At 38.9% G+C, this 15,136-nt stretch overlaps 1 protein-coding gene across 1 annotated transcript; it reads left to right on the forward strand.

Annotated features, from left to right (window-relative positions):
* Positions 1-357: 357 nt before the first annotated feature.
* LOC103715736 (uncharacterized) lies at positions 358-12,446 on the forward strand. The gene is made up of 5 exons (XM_008803473.6): positions 358-920; positions 1,006-1,314; positions 1,409-1,624; positions 11,117-11,341; positions 11,543-12,446. The coding sequence occupies exons 1-5, from the start codon at positions 513-515 to the stop codon at positions 11,858-11,860; spliced, it is 1,476 nt and encodes a 491-aa protein (XP_008801695.4). The 5' UTR covers positions 358-512; the 3' UTR covers positions 11,861-12,446.
* The last annotated feature ends 2,690 nt before the right edge of the window (positions 12,447-15,136 follow it).

Consider the following 15,136-nt stretch of genomic DNA (forward strand, 5'->3'; position numbering starts at 1 on the left):
GGCAAAACAACAAGCGGGAGAGGGAGCGCGAATCTTAAGGTTCCGGGTCGTTGCCTTATTGCCACGTGTCAATACCTCATTAGCCGATGCAGTGCGCACGTCCACTGGACCCTGCATGAAGTACCGAGACACGATCATGAACCTTCGATGCTTCCGAATTTGCCCCTACACCATTTCTTTAATCACGATGACACCGCGCTTCCCATGATCGGCATTTTGTCGATCACCGGACGTTGATTTGATGGGCCCAACGATTGGACGTGTCAATCATTGGATCGTCGATGGATGGACATGATTGAAAATGGGGGTGATGCGTCCATCATGGGAAGTGCGGTTGAGATCCTTTTAAAATCGTCTTCTTTTCCCAGAAAAGGAGACACGCGCCTTGGCCCTCCCTCTCTGTGATCTTTTCTCCGGCCATTTTCTCCTCCAACTCTCGCTTTCCCCGTCCTTTTCATTTCGAAACCCACTTCCCGGAAGATCGCTTCTTTTCTTTCCACTTGCGGAAAGCGATGGCGACGAGGCGAGGCAAGTGGCATCCGCCGCCGGTGCCGACGCCGAGGATCATCCATCTGCCACGGCGGTCCAGGCTGTCCGGGCCCCCAAAGGCGCCGGCGTCTAAGGTGCGGCCGACGACGAGGTTACCGCCGGGGTCCGGCAGGAACTTGGGAGCTCTTCTAGACGAGGAGAGGTCGCTCTCTGGTGGTCATTCCGAGCGGAGGGCGAGGGTGGAGGTTGCGGCCTTGTCGGGCGAGAGCGGCGGGGACTCCGGGGAGGAGAGGTGGAGATTCCAGGCGGAGATCCTCCGGGCGGAGTGCAACTTTCTTCGGATGGAGAGGGCTATGGCGCTGCGGAAGCTGGAGAGGAATCGATCTCAGATGGAGGCCGCCTTGAGATCCGCCATGGAGACCCTCATTTCGGTACTCATTTCAATCTATATATAACCTGGGTTCTGAGATCTCTTCCGTTCTTTATTATTTGAAAACTTCCTGTCGTTTTGATCAGGGGAGGAACAAGATTAATGGGAGTGAGAGCGTGGAGGCAGCGTTGGAGGAGGAGATCGAGGAGCTGGAGGAGAAGCTGGAGGAGTTGCAGCTGGAAAGGAGTGGTAGGAGGAGAGGCATTGAGAGCTTCAGGGAGCTGCCGAGGAGCTGCCGGCGTAACTTCGACCGGCAAGCATCAGTCCTCCGGCGGCGGCTGGAGAAGATGCCGGATGAGACCAGCGTTAGGGAAATCCGAGAGATCGCTGCCGAAGAGAAATACGATAACAAAAACTCTCCTCTCCAATCCGATCGTCGTTGCCGGTTTCCCGATGTAATGCTGCTCTCTGCAGTTTTTGATTTTTTTTTTGGTAATAATTCTTACTATAATTTTGTTTTTCTTGTCTTTCTTTTGGATTGGGAAACAGAAGATGGAGATGCTGAAGACAAGAATGGAGGGGTTGTCCAAAGGGATGTGGGAGAGGATAGAGGAGTACGGGTGCTTGCTTTCTACTAACTTCTACTACTCTCACTCCGCCGGCAGCAGCGACAGCGTGAAGACCAGTGGCCAAAGAGTGATCGATTATACGGAAATGGCAGAAAAGGCACACAACCACTACCAGCAACAGCCGCAGCAGCAGCAGGTACAAACAATTCAAAACTGCTTAATTTAAATTTCTTTATCAAATAATATACCGCGAATGTTTTAAATTTAGAAGGCTTTGGCATGTGGATGTCGTTGACTTAGTTACCCTGGTCAACTATTCCACGGCATAAAATAAGTCTGAAGTGGCTCCGAAGCTTTTCCATCCAGGTGCTAATGGGCCATGGCTCAGCCCTCATTGCCACAAAAAATAATACTTTGGGTGACAAGTTGGTTGGGGCCCTTGGGCTGTCCTAGGCCTAAAAAGTTTGGCAACCTGAGCTCAGGCCCTTGTTCTTTTTGGGCAAGTGTCTCAAGTGGAAGAGTATATGATCAAGTGGACTGAAAAATAAAAAAAAATGAAAAAGTTTTCTGGTTTAGTAATCAAGTGAGCACTGAAACTTGTGCAAGTGAAAATCTGTTACACGAGGCCTTAAAAGGTATGACATGTAGAGATGACCCTGCATTACTCAGACATGGCAGCCGTCTCCACCGTTTGGAAGGGAAAAAAAAAAAAAACATATTGAAGCTTTGAGATTCTACGAAATCATCAAAGAGTTCCTGGACTTAATTAGTCGTTATTGTCACTCCAGTCCTTGAGTCCAATAAATACGCAGATTATCTTGGGGAATCTATAACTAAAATAAAAGATTTTGGATTTGGATTTGTTTTTTGGGATTCAGATGATTAGTAACAGCAGTTGGGCTTCTAAATATTTGTTGGCTTGCGATCTTTCCAGAAAAGTTCATAATGGTGTGACAGGAATTTTGTGTGGACCATGGTCTAAAATTATTTTTCTGTGCCAGTTATGAATGCACATTGGGCAGGTTGCCGGCCTGAAGATGGTTCACAATAAGTGCACATTACTGAACATTACTGATGGGCCCCAACTGACCTTGGGTTGAAATCAGGCTGATCATACTAGCTTCGGGACTTTTTCCCTCTTTTGGTAACAAATCGTCCCTCACGTTAGTCATGATTGTGCAGTAGAAGAAAAAAAAAAAAAGCTTCAACGAGATGCAAGTAGCAGGTGGTTGAAGGGATAATTTCCCAAAATGTCACTAATTCTTACTTCTGTTAAAAACTGGATTTAGTTTACCAATACACTATATTTGTGATATTTTACGTAATGCATTTATATACATCTTAGTTATACGTGCCAGGCTGGCTTGCCGATGGCACGCGCATGCATGGGCATGTAATTCTTGAGCAATGTCTGGGTTTACTTATTTCATCGGCAGCTTGGAACTTGGCTCAGATTTTGTCCCCTGAGGTTGGTGGAGTTTGCACTTGCTTGAATTGATATTCAAGACTTCCATCAAGAAAACAAAAAGAATTGAGCCAAGCGTTACGCTTCGTGCTAAGGTTTGTATGAGATGAAAGTGATTCCTTTGATTGGCTGAGACAGATGTGGCATTCTCTGTCAGCTGTCAGCAACTATACCAGTACTGCCCGACGCCTCTGTGTGACCTACCATTGCTCAGGCTCATAATTCCCCAAACGATGCACTCTCCAGGAGAGTAAATGTTGCCTCTCGTGTGGAAAGCCTTGGATGCATTACATGTGGTCATTTAGTGCTCTCTTTACGTTTAAATTTTGGCATGGGTTGCCTCTGATCGACTCGTAGTTGGTATGGTCCCTGCGCTGGCATTCATAGTTTCACCACCCTTTTTTATCCTCTGACTATCAATGTCGAAATCATATTTTTTAAAACAAAAAACATGGTGCCAGTGTAACTTGCTTTTCTTCTCATAATTTAATTTGCAATAGCAAATCATCTTTTTTGAAGCGCTTTAGATCGCCATATGTAGCACGCATGGATAATGGGGCCTGTGGATGAGATCCTATGCCCATGCCCTGTCCACTCTCTATGCAATCTTCTATTGCAATCTCTATATATAGCAATCTAAATCGCTTCCTGTCATACTTGAACAGATTATTAGGATATAGTATTGGAATTTCTCATAAGATGGTTTCGTTGATTATGGACTACTTTTATTATTGTAGTACGTGTTATACGGGCTAACTTGTCATTCAAATGAACATTTAAAGAGCCTAGAATTAATTTTGTGGTCATATGATTATTTTGGGTCCTACTGTCTTAGTTATGTGGTGTAGCGAGTATTAGTATAGTTCTGGATTGATTAATGAGCTCTTTAATGGATGGACCCATTAACATTATACTTATTGGGCTAGGTCCCTATTCTATTTTTATATATATCTATTTGCGGTGAAACCTTAGAGCATCAAAATTTCTATATTCGAAGGTGATACTTATTCGATTGAAGAGGCAGGCATTAAGGAGGAGGAGGAGAGGAAAATCTGCCCTATTCTTATATTTAATTTTTCCAAGATACTACTACAATGATTATCAATGGCTTCTCAAGGATCTCAAGATATACCTCGATTTTTTGTATTCTAATCTCCTATGTGGTGTCCATAAATAAATCTTATATTCGGTGTGAGAATTGAATTTTGTAGAAGATTACAATCGAAATAATAATTAAAAAAAAGAGATAAAGGGGCGTAAGAAAGAAAAGAAGAAGGAGCATGATGGTATAGCTATAGTTCTTCCACCTTCATGCCCTCCTTCTATCATGGTAGCACGATGGATCTCTAGCTGTTTGGGATAGGCCGACGGTGAGCCTTGTCAAGCCACCACATCGGACGTCCAAGGGATGCCTTTTTTCTCTATCCGAATTGAGAAAAAAAGAAACATCAAGAAGAAGAGAAACAATGATGCTTATGGTTTTCTTGTTGTCGTGCCCTTCTCCTCATCCTATTGTGGTGATAGGATGACTCTCTAGTTGCTACCTGGGTGGGCGGACAGCAATTTCCGGCGGGTCGTCATGTTGAACGTCATGTCCCCTTTTTTCCATCTGGACTCAAGGAGAAGAAAAAAAAAAATCCAATATAGGTGGACTTGATGCCGATAACCAACAACGTCGGCATCGGGCTTTAAGGGCCGGTAGCAGTTGGTTTCCTGCCGATTGGGGCCGTAGGAATCCAATTTTTCTGAAAGAGGGGAATCATCAGATTCTGATTTTACCAGCAGTTTTACCCCTCAATGACGGGATGCCGGCTATTGATGAATGGATAGAGGCTAGCGGTTCATCAAAGAGGGATCTTTGGCGGCCATCAGGCTAAGATTAGGCATAAGAGGCTCTCGATTTTGGCCCACTTTTGCTCTGCCCGATTGAGAGGAAGAAGAAAGGGTTATTAAGTTTTGACCCAAAATCCAAACCCAATTAGCCCAAAGATAAATAAATAATAATAAATAAAAAAATCAAGATTTAGTCCTTGAATAAGTGTTTTATACTATAAAGGTCCCTGGATAATTGCATTTTGATCCCTATAATAGAACTTTATTACATAAAGTTCCCTTGATCATTATTTTGTCCCCATAATAAATCTATAAAGATCCTTTGATAATTGCATTATGGTCCCTATAATATAATTTCAATAGATAAAAGTTCTTAAATATGCTATTGTAAATTTTGTGCACTCTCACATTTGGTTTTAATAATGATATATTTTGAGTAACGGCATATTTGATAATTTTAATGCTTTTAGTGCATTAAGGTTAATGAATGGATTTATGGACATGACTAGTTAATTCTTAATCTGGAGGGTGGTTGGTTTCAATAGGCGGTGACAAACAAAGTGGCCTATTCACTGAGATTTGTAGGATCCCTATGTTTGGTGTTTCAAAAGATTGAGAGTCATGTTAATTTTTGATAGAATGCATGTTATTGGTGCATCAAGATTAATGAATGGATTTATGGTCATGGATGGTTGATCCCTAATTTGGAGGGTTGGCAATTTCAATGGATGGTGACCACCAAAGTGGCCTATTTATTGAGATTTGTAGCATGCCTCTGTTTGGTGTTTTAAGGAATTGAGAGTCATGTTAATTCTTGATAGCTTGCATGTTATTGGTGCATCAAGGTTCATGAATGGATTTATGGGCATGGTTGGTTGATTCTTGATTTGGAGAGTTGTGGATTTCAATGAATGAACCAAAGTGACCTATTCACTGAGATTTTCAGGATCTCTCTATTTTAGTATTTCAAAGGATTGAGACGTGTTGTTGAATTATTGCAATAATTATCCACCCAGAGGAGGTTTATTATGTGTTATAATTCTGAAGTGGAATATTTTTGACCAGTGAGTGTGCGTAGTCTAGAGATCCATTCTGCCAAAATAGATGGACCTCCAAAAATTGATGATACATTACTAGTTGATTCCACTATATATTAGAGAGAGCACTTTAAGTGCATAAATATTTTTTTTTTTGCAATAATACTTATAAGTATTTTCAAGCATATTGGCTGCCTATATTTGTCCATTAATTATACAAAGGTTATTTTGCAGTTAGCACCTTTGTTGTGAATAACACTACTACTACTATTAAAACTCTGACTGGAACAAACTACAAAGGACGGAAATATGATATTGAGCTAGTGTTGGATTTGATGGATTTGGATATTGCACTACGTGATGATTCTCTATCTCAGCTTATTAGTGAGAGTACTCCAAAATAAAAAGCTGCTAATAAAAAGTGGGAGAGAGTTGATTGTCTTAGACTAATGATCATAAAAAGGTCTATATCTGATTTTATTCTAAATGCTATACTTGACAATGATAATGCTAAGCAATTCTTTGATGCCATAAGTAAGAGGCATATAGAATCTAATAAGACTGAGGCTAGAGAGCTAATAGATAGATTAATCAATATGAGGTATGAAGGTATTGGTGGTGTTAGGGCTTACATCATGAAATTAGAGTATAGTACATCCAAGCTTAGTAGTCTTGAGATCTTCATCTCTAATATTTTCTTGTCCATCAAGCTCTTAATTCTCTTTTTGCATAATTTAGTCAACTTAAAACTACATTTAACGCATAGCGGGATAAATGGAATGTGACTGAACTTATTTATGTTTGTGTTCAAGAGGAAGAAAAAAATCTTAGAGAAAAGGTGAGAGTGCTGAAGTGGTGTATTAGTGACACCCTAAGGGTCCCACATAATAAGAAAAGGGATAATGGTTCCAAATGAGATTGTTAAATTCACAATTTCTATTCATAGAAATTTGAATCTTGAAGGTCCACAAGCTGCTATTAAGAAATTTCTCAAGTGCTTCTTCTATAAAAAGAAGGGTCATAAGAAATCTGAATGTTTTAAGCATAAGAGTTAGCTAGAGTAGAGAAAACTATGCGTGTAGATGGTATTATTCCTAAAAGATGATTGGCTAAGAATAAATCCTCTCTATGTTGTGGCATAATCGATTGTGTCACATTTCTAAAGAGATGATCTAAAGGTTTAATTGATAATGGAATTCTGCCTTCACTCAACTTTTGTGACTTTTACAATTGTGTTGACTATCTTAGGGGCAAATTTGTTAAAACTAAAAGAAAGGAGTTCAAATGAAGTAAAGAACTTTTAAAACTCATTCATATTGATATTAGTGGACCCTAGATCTTTCTATTTGTGGTAATAGCTATTTTATCACCTTCATTGATGACTTTTGTCACTATGGATATATTTATCTTCTTAAAAAAAAATTCAAAACACTTAATAAATTTAAGATCTTTAAAACTGTGGTTGAAAGCAGTATAGTAAAGATAATTAAGGTGGTGAGATCTAATTGTGGTGGTGAATATTATGATCAATATGGTAAAAATTTGGCCAACAAATAGGACCATTTGCCAAATAATTGCAGGTGGGATAGTTGCTCAATACACTATGCTTAAAACTCTTGAGTAAAATAGTATGGTTGAGAAGCATAATCACACTTTCAAGAAAATGATTGGAAGCATAATGAGTGGGTACAATTTACTAGGATATCTCTAGGTTGAGGCCCTAATGACCACAATCTACATCTTGAATAGGGTTTCTAGTAAGGTAGTTTCCAAGACACATTTTGAGTTGTGGGTTGGCAAGAAATGTAATATTAATCAATTTTATATTTGGGGCTGCCCTGCAGAAATCAAGGGTTATAATCTATCAGAGAATAAGTTTGGATCTAGAGCCACTCGTCATCATTTCATTGACTATCTAGATAATTTTAAAGAATACAAATTCTATTGTCATAATAGAGGTACAAAGATTATTGAGTCTATCCATGCTAGGTGTAGAGTCTGATATGGATGATTGTAGATGCTCCTATATTAGAGAGGTGACATTAGAGGAAAGATAGGTTATTATTTCTATTTCTATTGTCCAAGCAAAGATCATATTTCATCTTGTTGGAAGGACAATAGGAGAGCAACAGCAAACAGGTGAACCAATTATAGCATATCTACACCCAGTTAATTAAATACTAGTAAGGAGATCACATAGAGAAGAGATCTGCCATTCCTAATGTCCATGTGTTCGATTTAGGTGAGAATGACTATGACATTAGTCACGTGGTTGATCCAGTCTCATATGATCAGGCTATTGATGTCCCTAGTCAGATAAGTGGCTTGAAGTTATACGTGATGAGATGCATTCCATGGTTAAAAATGGAGTATGAAATTTGGTGGCATTACCTAAAGGGTTTAAGTCTATAAGATGTGAATGGGTATTTAAAATCAAGAAAGACTCTAATGGTAATATTGAATGCTACAAGGCCAGACTTGTTGCAAAAGGTTTCACATAAAAGAGGAGGGATTCTTTCTGGTAATCACGGCCTAGTAGCCTATTTTGACCTAGAGCTTAATTAGATGGATGTTAAGACAGCTTTTCTCAATGGTGATCTTGATAAAGAACTCTACATGAAGATTTTATTGAGAGTGGAAAAGAACATATGGTATGCAGGCTTAAGAAATCAATCTATGATCTTAAGCAGGTACCGGGGTAATGACATCTTAAGTTTAATAAAATTGTGAGTTCTCTTGGAATCGTGGAAAATAAAGTGAATCAATATATATTTCTTATGATCAGTAGGAGTAAATTTATCTTTTTTGTCTTATATATGGATGATGTTTTGCTTGCCAATAATGACTCTGGGTAATTGCACGAGACTAAACATATGTTATCTAAGGTTTTTGGTATGCAGGATGTTGGAGAAGCTTCATTTGTACTTGGTATTGAGATTTACATGAATAGAGCCTATGTTGTATTGGGGTTGTCTTAGAGAGCTTACATTAATCGTGTACTAAGTAGATTTGATATGCATAATTGCAAACCTCGAGATGTACTTATGGTCAAAGGAGTTAAATTTAGCAGAAGCAAGTATCCTAAAAATGATGTAAAAAGAGAATCCATGAAGATTGTGTCTTTTTTAGTGTTGTAGATAGTTTAATATATGTACAAGTCTATACCAGATCGAATATAGCATATGTTGTTAGTGTACTTATAGTTATATGGCAAATCCGGGTATAGAGCATTGGAAGGCAACTAATAAGGTTATGAGGTATTCATAGAAATTCAAAAAGTTTATATTGGCTTATAGAAGGTTTGATCATTTTGAGGTAACTGGATATTATGATTCTAATTTTGCTGGTTGCATGGATGATATGAAATCTATTTTTCTTATATTTTTATAACGACTCGAGTTGCAATTTTTTGGAAAAGTATAAACAGACTCTTATGGCATCTTCCACCATTTAGGCAGAGTTTGTGGCATGTTACAGTGCTGCAACCCATGCTATCTAGTTGAGAAACTTTATTAAGTACTTATAATTATTGATTTCATCTTGAAACCACTTAAGATTTATTGTGATAATAGTGTAGCTGTGTCTTTTCAAAGAACAAAGAGTTCCGTCAACTCTAAATGTATAGAGATAAAATATCTGATAGTCAGAGATTTGGTTGAAAGGAAGATATTATAATTTAACACATAGAGACTGATGCAATGTTGGCAGATCCTTTGACCAAAACACTTAGATCCAATGTGTTTGTTAAGCATATTGAAAACATGGGCCTATTGGAGTCTTTTGATGTGTTTGGTTATGAGAGCATTGCTTGGTAAAATATTTTTTTGGATGCAATAGAGTATTTTTTCATTATTTTCATATTAGAATATCATATATTTGTATGCATATGGTTGTTTGTAAATATTATTTAGATGAAAGTATTAAGCATAAAGGTTTTGCTTATGTTATAATTGATAACATGATTCATTTTGAGACATCAATGTGAAATTATGACATAATCTTAAAACTATTGTAAGTGTAGCAGGTTTCATTTGAATGTATAAAAGGGTTTCATTGGAAACCATAAAGTGGACTGATGATGAACCTTGTATGTTTTGTTTTGATCATATAAGGTTACAAAGTTCATACTATATGCACTACATCATTGAGAGACATGTCGATGAAATTACTAACATTTGTAACCATAGAAAGGTCTAATGTCAATAGATAATATAAAGACTGCTATGATTCGATGTTAGTGGTTCTGTTGGCCCGGATTTTGACTTAAGATGATGTTCATGCAAGATATTTGCATATGTGACCACATGAGATGAAATTAGCCCGAGAGTCATTTTTGAACTATATATATATATATATATGTAATAAATATATTCTTTTTGAAAGTTAAAGTTTTAATCAATGCCGCTCAAGTAGAAGAATATTAGAATTTTTCATAAAGTAGGCTCCCATTGATTATGGATTAGTTTTGTGTTCATATGGTTATTTTAAGCCCTATTGTCTTAGTCGTGTGGTGTAGTGAGTATTTGTATAGGTCTGGATTGGTTAATGGACTCTGTAATTACCCATTAGCATTATGGTAATTGGTATAGATCCTTACTCCATTTCTATATATCTATTTATAATGAAACCATAAGGCATCAAGGTTCCTTTATTCCTAAAAGGCACCCATTCTATTGAGGAGATGTGCATCAAGGAGGAGGAGACGAAGATCTATGCTACTCTTGTGTTTTTTTTCTTCTACAGTATATTCCTACAACAATTACGAGTGACTTCTCATATATCTCAAGGTAAACCTCAATTTTTTGTAGATTATTTTAATATAAATTTTGTATTCTAATCTTCTGCATGGTGTTCATAAAAATTTCTTCATATAGGATAGTAGGTCTGTTTCTTTATCTGCATGTCATTTGTTCATATGTGATAATTGCTTAATGGGTCTCTCGAGAAGATACTTCTCCCTGCACCAAAATAACTTGCAGCATATCATGTAGTGAGGTCACTATATGAACTGCAAACATGAGCTAACTATTTAATCCTAGTTGCACGTCTTTGGTTATCAGGAATAGCATGCCCAAGGACGAGGATCTATAACTTGTACCTTACTTGCAATCAAGATGCATTAATATTCTATGTGAACACCTTTTCTCTTTAGATGGAAAGCAATAAATTAAACCTCAACAGGGTTGTGGAAACTTGAATGGTCAATGTGGCGATCATTGATTTAGTTGATCTATATAATACATGATGAACAAACTTGCTCTAGATAATGACAACATTATAGTTCAAACATTGCATCTTTTCTTCGTTATGAGTTGTACTCTTTAGAACGTGACTGTTGTATTTATTACTACAGGTGGAGGAGAAGAGATGGGCTGCGATAGGGTCGGGGAACTGCTGCAACTGCAAGGTGGTGGGCAGGATAATGGAGCAGGTGAGGGTAGAGACTGAGCAGTGGAGCGAGATGCAAGGCATGTTGGATCAAGTTAGGGTGGAAATGGAGGAGCTCCAGTCATCCAGAGAACTCTGGCAACACCGTGCCATTACCTCGGACATTGATATGCGCTCCATTCAAAGCCAAGTAAGGTTTTCCTTCATCTCATGAATATTTGTTTTTGCCATTTTTTTCAAGTACGAAATGAACTAAAATAGAAATCAGTCTCAATCATGCTTTATTAAATTGTGCACAGCCTGATTAGTCGTCACTGGATTTTTGGCTTGATCTGCTCAAATTTCATTTCTATGCCTCTAAACAATTTATGAGGATGGTGTGGTTTTGCAGATGCTGGAGTGGAAACAAAGAGCATACGCCTCTGAGCACAAGGTGACTGAGCTACAGAAACAGATGTCGGAGCTACAAATCAAGCTCCAATCAACAACGGTTGAGCTTTTTCATCCTTCGACTTCATCCACTGGAACCCGTTCAAAGACATTGAATCAAGATTTCCATAGGATCAAACACCACCAACACAGATTGCTGGATTCGCATAGGGAGAAAGGGAAACATGCCCTAGTCCGCCGCTTTAAGAATTCACAGAAAAATTTTCCCAGACGCTTGCCTTTGCAGGACATAGGAAATACATCTATGTTCCGCCCGTGATATCGAGCCTACAGTGTTATAAAACAACTTCAAAGAGAAGCAAAAGAAACATTGGTCTACATCAACATATGGTCTTGGAATTCCTCAATGGCTCAATTTTGCTTGTCAAAGGAGGTGGCAGTTACCACCATAATATCAGATAAGTGACTACAGGAAGGAACATGATGTAGCAGAGGATTGAAAAGATTAGTATGTATGAGAGCAGATTTTTCTAGAGAGCATGTAGCCTTCTGCTCAACGAATGAAAGCATTTGCTTCAAGGAGTATGGCGTTTTAGTCTCTAAAGCAAGGAGGGAACAACAAGGATAGAGATAGTGGCTTATTCACTAAATTCTCTTGGGAATTTGGATCTCTATGGATTACTGAAACATAATTCACTGCGAAAATAGAGCTCAAGTCAATGATGTGTGTCTGTGAAATGTAAAAATAAACATGGTATGTTTTGCTAACTGGTGGGAGGTGGTTGATGCTTAATGGAGTTGTTGTAACAGCATAATTGGGACATTTGGAATTGTTCATTGATGAGCTCTTCATGTAGGCTAGATGAGAAATTTTCAAGGCTTGAGTTTAAAAGATTACCTTAAAAGATGCATGGTAGTAGCTCTGTTTCTCATTCAATGCTTGCATTTCCTTCTTTCAGTCTAACTGATATTTGAAAATGAAACAATCGTAATTCAGTTTGATGCTATGGGCTTTTTTTATCATCACTCATGTAGGCTCGTTTTGCCATTATGTTTAAAATTAGTTTGTTGTATGCCTTTGCAAAGGGATGAAAATTTGAGAACTAAATTTGGTCAATGTCATTAGGATAAACTTTTCAGGAATACCAATAAGGTAGGGCTACAATTTTTGATTAGATTTAGAGGTTTACCGAAGATTCTCCAGCTGGATTAGCTCTGGCGACCTTCTATCTTCCTTACGTGTGTAGATTACCACTTCTTCCTTCCACGCCAATCGATCGGTATTCCTCAAACCTACATATCGAGTTTTGGCAGCAATAGATTGGCATTGTTTGTGGGAAGCAAGGAGAGATCTGGAAAACATGAAATCAAAAGGAGAAAACAACGTAGATAGTAACGTACAAGCTCAATAAGACGCTCAACCCATCACATGGCTCTCTGCATGGTCCAAATTCTTATCCTTCTCAGTATATACCTGTAGCTGTATCTGTTGAATTCAATCGGCTCATGCAATAGGTGCAAGCCTTATCAATGATGGTGTAGAACTTGCTCCTGTAGGGAGCCAATTCCTAACCCAACATGCGGAAATAGCCAGACCAACTAGCACAGAACAACAACCGACCTCGCCCAAGAAACTTTGTGTTGCCCAGTGGATACAACCCAAGAGGGGGGGTGAATTGGGTCTTTTAAAACTTTTAGGCTACTTCTAACACTTTTCAATTAATTATGCTAAGTTGTATAGATGCACAGTGAAATTTAAACTTAGCAACAGTTTGATTTATTGAGTGAGACTTGATTAAGTAAATTGAATATGCTTGCAACTAAAGGATGCGCGGATAAGAGTTAAGCAAGCAATTTATCTAAGTAAGTAAGTGAGCAAGTTAGACAATGACAAAAAGCATCACAAACACAACAAACATATAGTGGTTCAGTGCACCCCAGCACCTACATCCACTCCCCAAGACCTCTTGGGAATTTCACTATAATCGTCCAGATTACAGTTCGGTAGTTTTGCGAGTGCACTACCCAACTCATTGTTTTACACCGGGCTCACAACAAACCCTACAATCCGGTAGTTTTTCGAGTGAACTACCCAACTCGTTGTTTTACCCCGGGCTAACAACGAACCCTACAATCCGCCAATTTTAACTTAGGCTTGGGACGCCTATCCCTTGTTCCAAGTCCCTTGACTGAAACAAGCTCAATATTCAAACGTTTTACAAAAGATTTGAAAGCTCTTAAGAAGCAAATATAACAATGAGAAACAATAAAATCGGAAGAACCCTTTTTGCCGTTGGAAGCGTGGATGATGGTGGTTCTTCTGATGTGGATCACGTTGGCTTGAATGCGAGCTTTGATTGCCAAGTGGGAGTGAGTAGATGAGCTCGAAATCAGATGGGAAAGCTTGAATGCACTTGATTTCTCCTCTTGAAAGCTCTAACTCCCTTGAACCTCTTTTTCTTTCTTCTCTCTTGAATGATCTTGTGTTGGGTTGGTGAGAAGTTGTTGAGAAGCACTTAAGAGGTCCCTTTTATAGCCCAAAAAGCAAATATAGCCGTTAGACACAAAGATATGACCGTTTGAAATTCAAATCTACCTGAAAAAGTTGTCAGTCGCGTCCCAGGCGCTCCGGGGACGTCTCCGCTACAACGAGAGACGTCTCGCCTACAGGATTTTACTTTTTACTTTATCTGGGGTCGACTCGGCACTTTACGGGGACGTCTCGGCGTGTTAGCGCTTTTTGAGTGGGGACGACTCCGCTGCTTTGGGGACGACTTCGCTTCTTTATCTCCGAAAATCATGTCCTCTGGAATTTCCTGAGAGAGTCGACTCCGCTCTTTCAGGGGACGTCTCCGCTTGTCTGCACTTTATGCGTGGGGACGACTCCACTTTCTCAGGGTCGACTCCGCTTCCTTATCACCGAAAAAACCATTCTCTGGAAAACCCTGAGAGAGCCGTCTCCGCCATCTTGGGGACGACTCGGGAAGTCACCTTTTTACTTGCGGGGACGACTCCGCGTACAGCGGGGACGTCTCGCGCATATCCCTTGAAAAACGCCTTTCTGCCGTCACTGAGAGAGTCGACTCCGCTACTGAGAGAGTCGACTCCGCTAACGCGGGGACGACTCGGCAGGTGCCGGGGACGCCTCGGCTTGTGCTAGTTCTTCCTGTTTGTGCCAGAGACGTCTCTGAAACTATCAGGAGACGTCTCGGCTATCCCTGAACTTTTTCTTTAGCTCAAAATAATCTTCAATAAATTCATAAAAATTATGGAAACTTGCCTAGACATTTCTTAACAATATTCTTAATTAAACACATGAAATCCTCAATTAAATTGTTAAGATAAATGAAATTATACTCTCGTGTTTTGTATTCATCAAAATCCATTAGGTGGTCAACAATCTCCCCCTTTTTGATGATGACAAAACACTGAGTATATGCAAAATTTAAGATTTAAACATATACACAGTATTTGAGTATGTGCAATATAAAATATATTGTGTTCTAGAACTAATGCATAGCTAAGTTGCATGAAGTAGAAAGCATATATATTTAAAACATACTTTATGATAATGCTTTAGATTTAATCAGCTTAA

Source organism: Phoenix dactylifera, chromosome 7, assembly GCF_051530095.1.
Source record: "Phoenix dactylifera cultivar Ajwa chromosome 7, Ajwa_hap1_PhDact_Kaust_v1.1, whole genome shotgun sequence".
In the NCBI taxonomy this organism is placed as follows: Eukaryota; Viridiplantae; Streptophyta; class Magnoliopsida; order Arecales; family Arecaceae; genus Phoenix; species Phoenix dactylifera.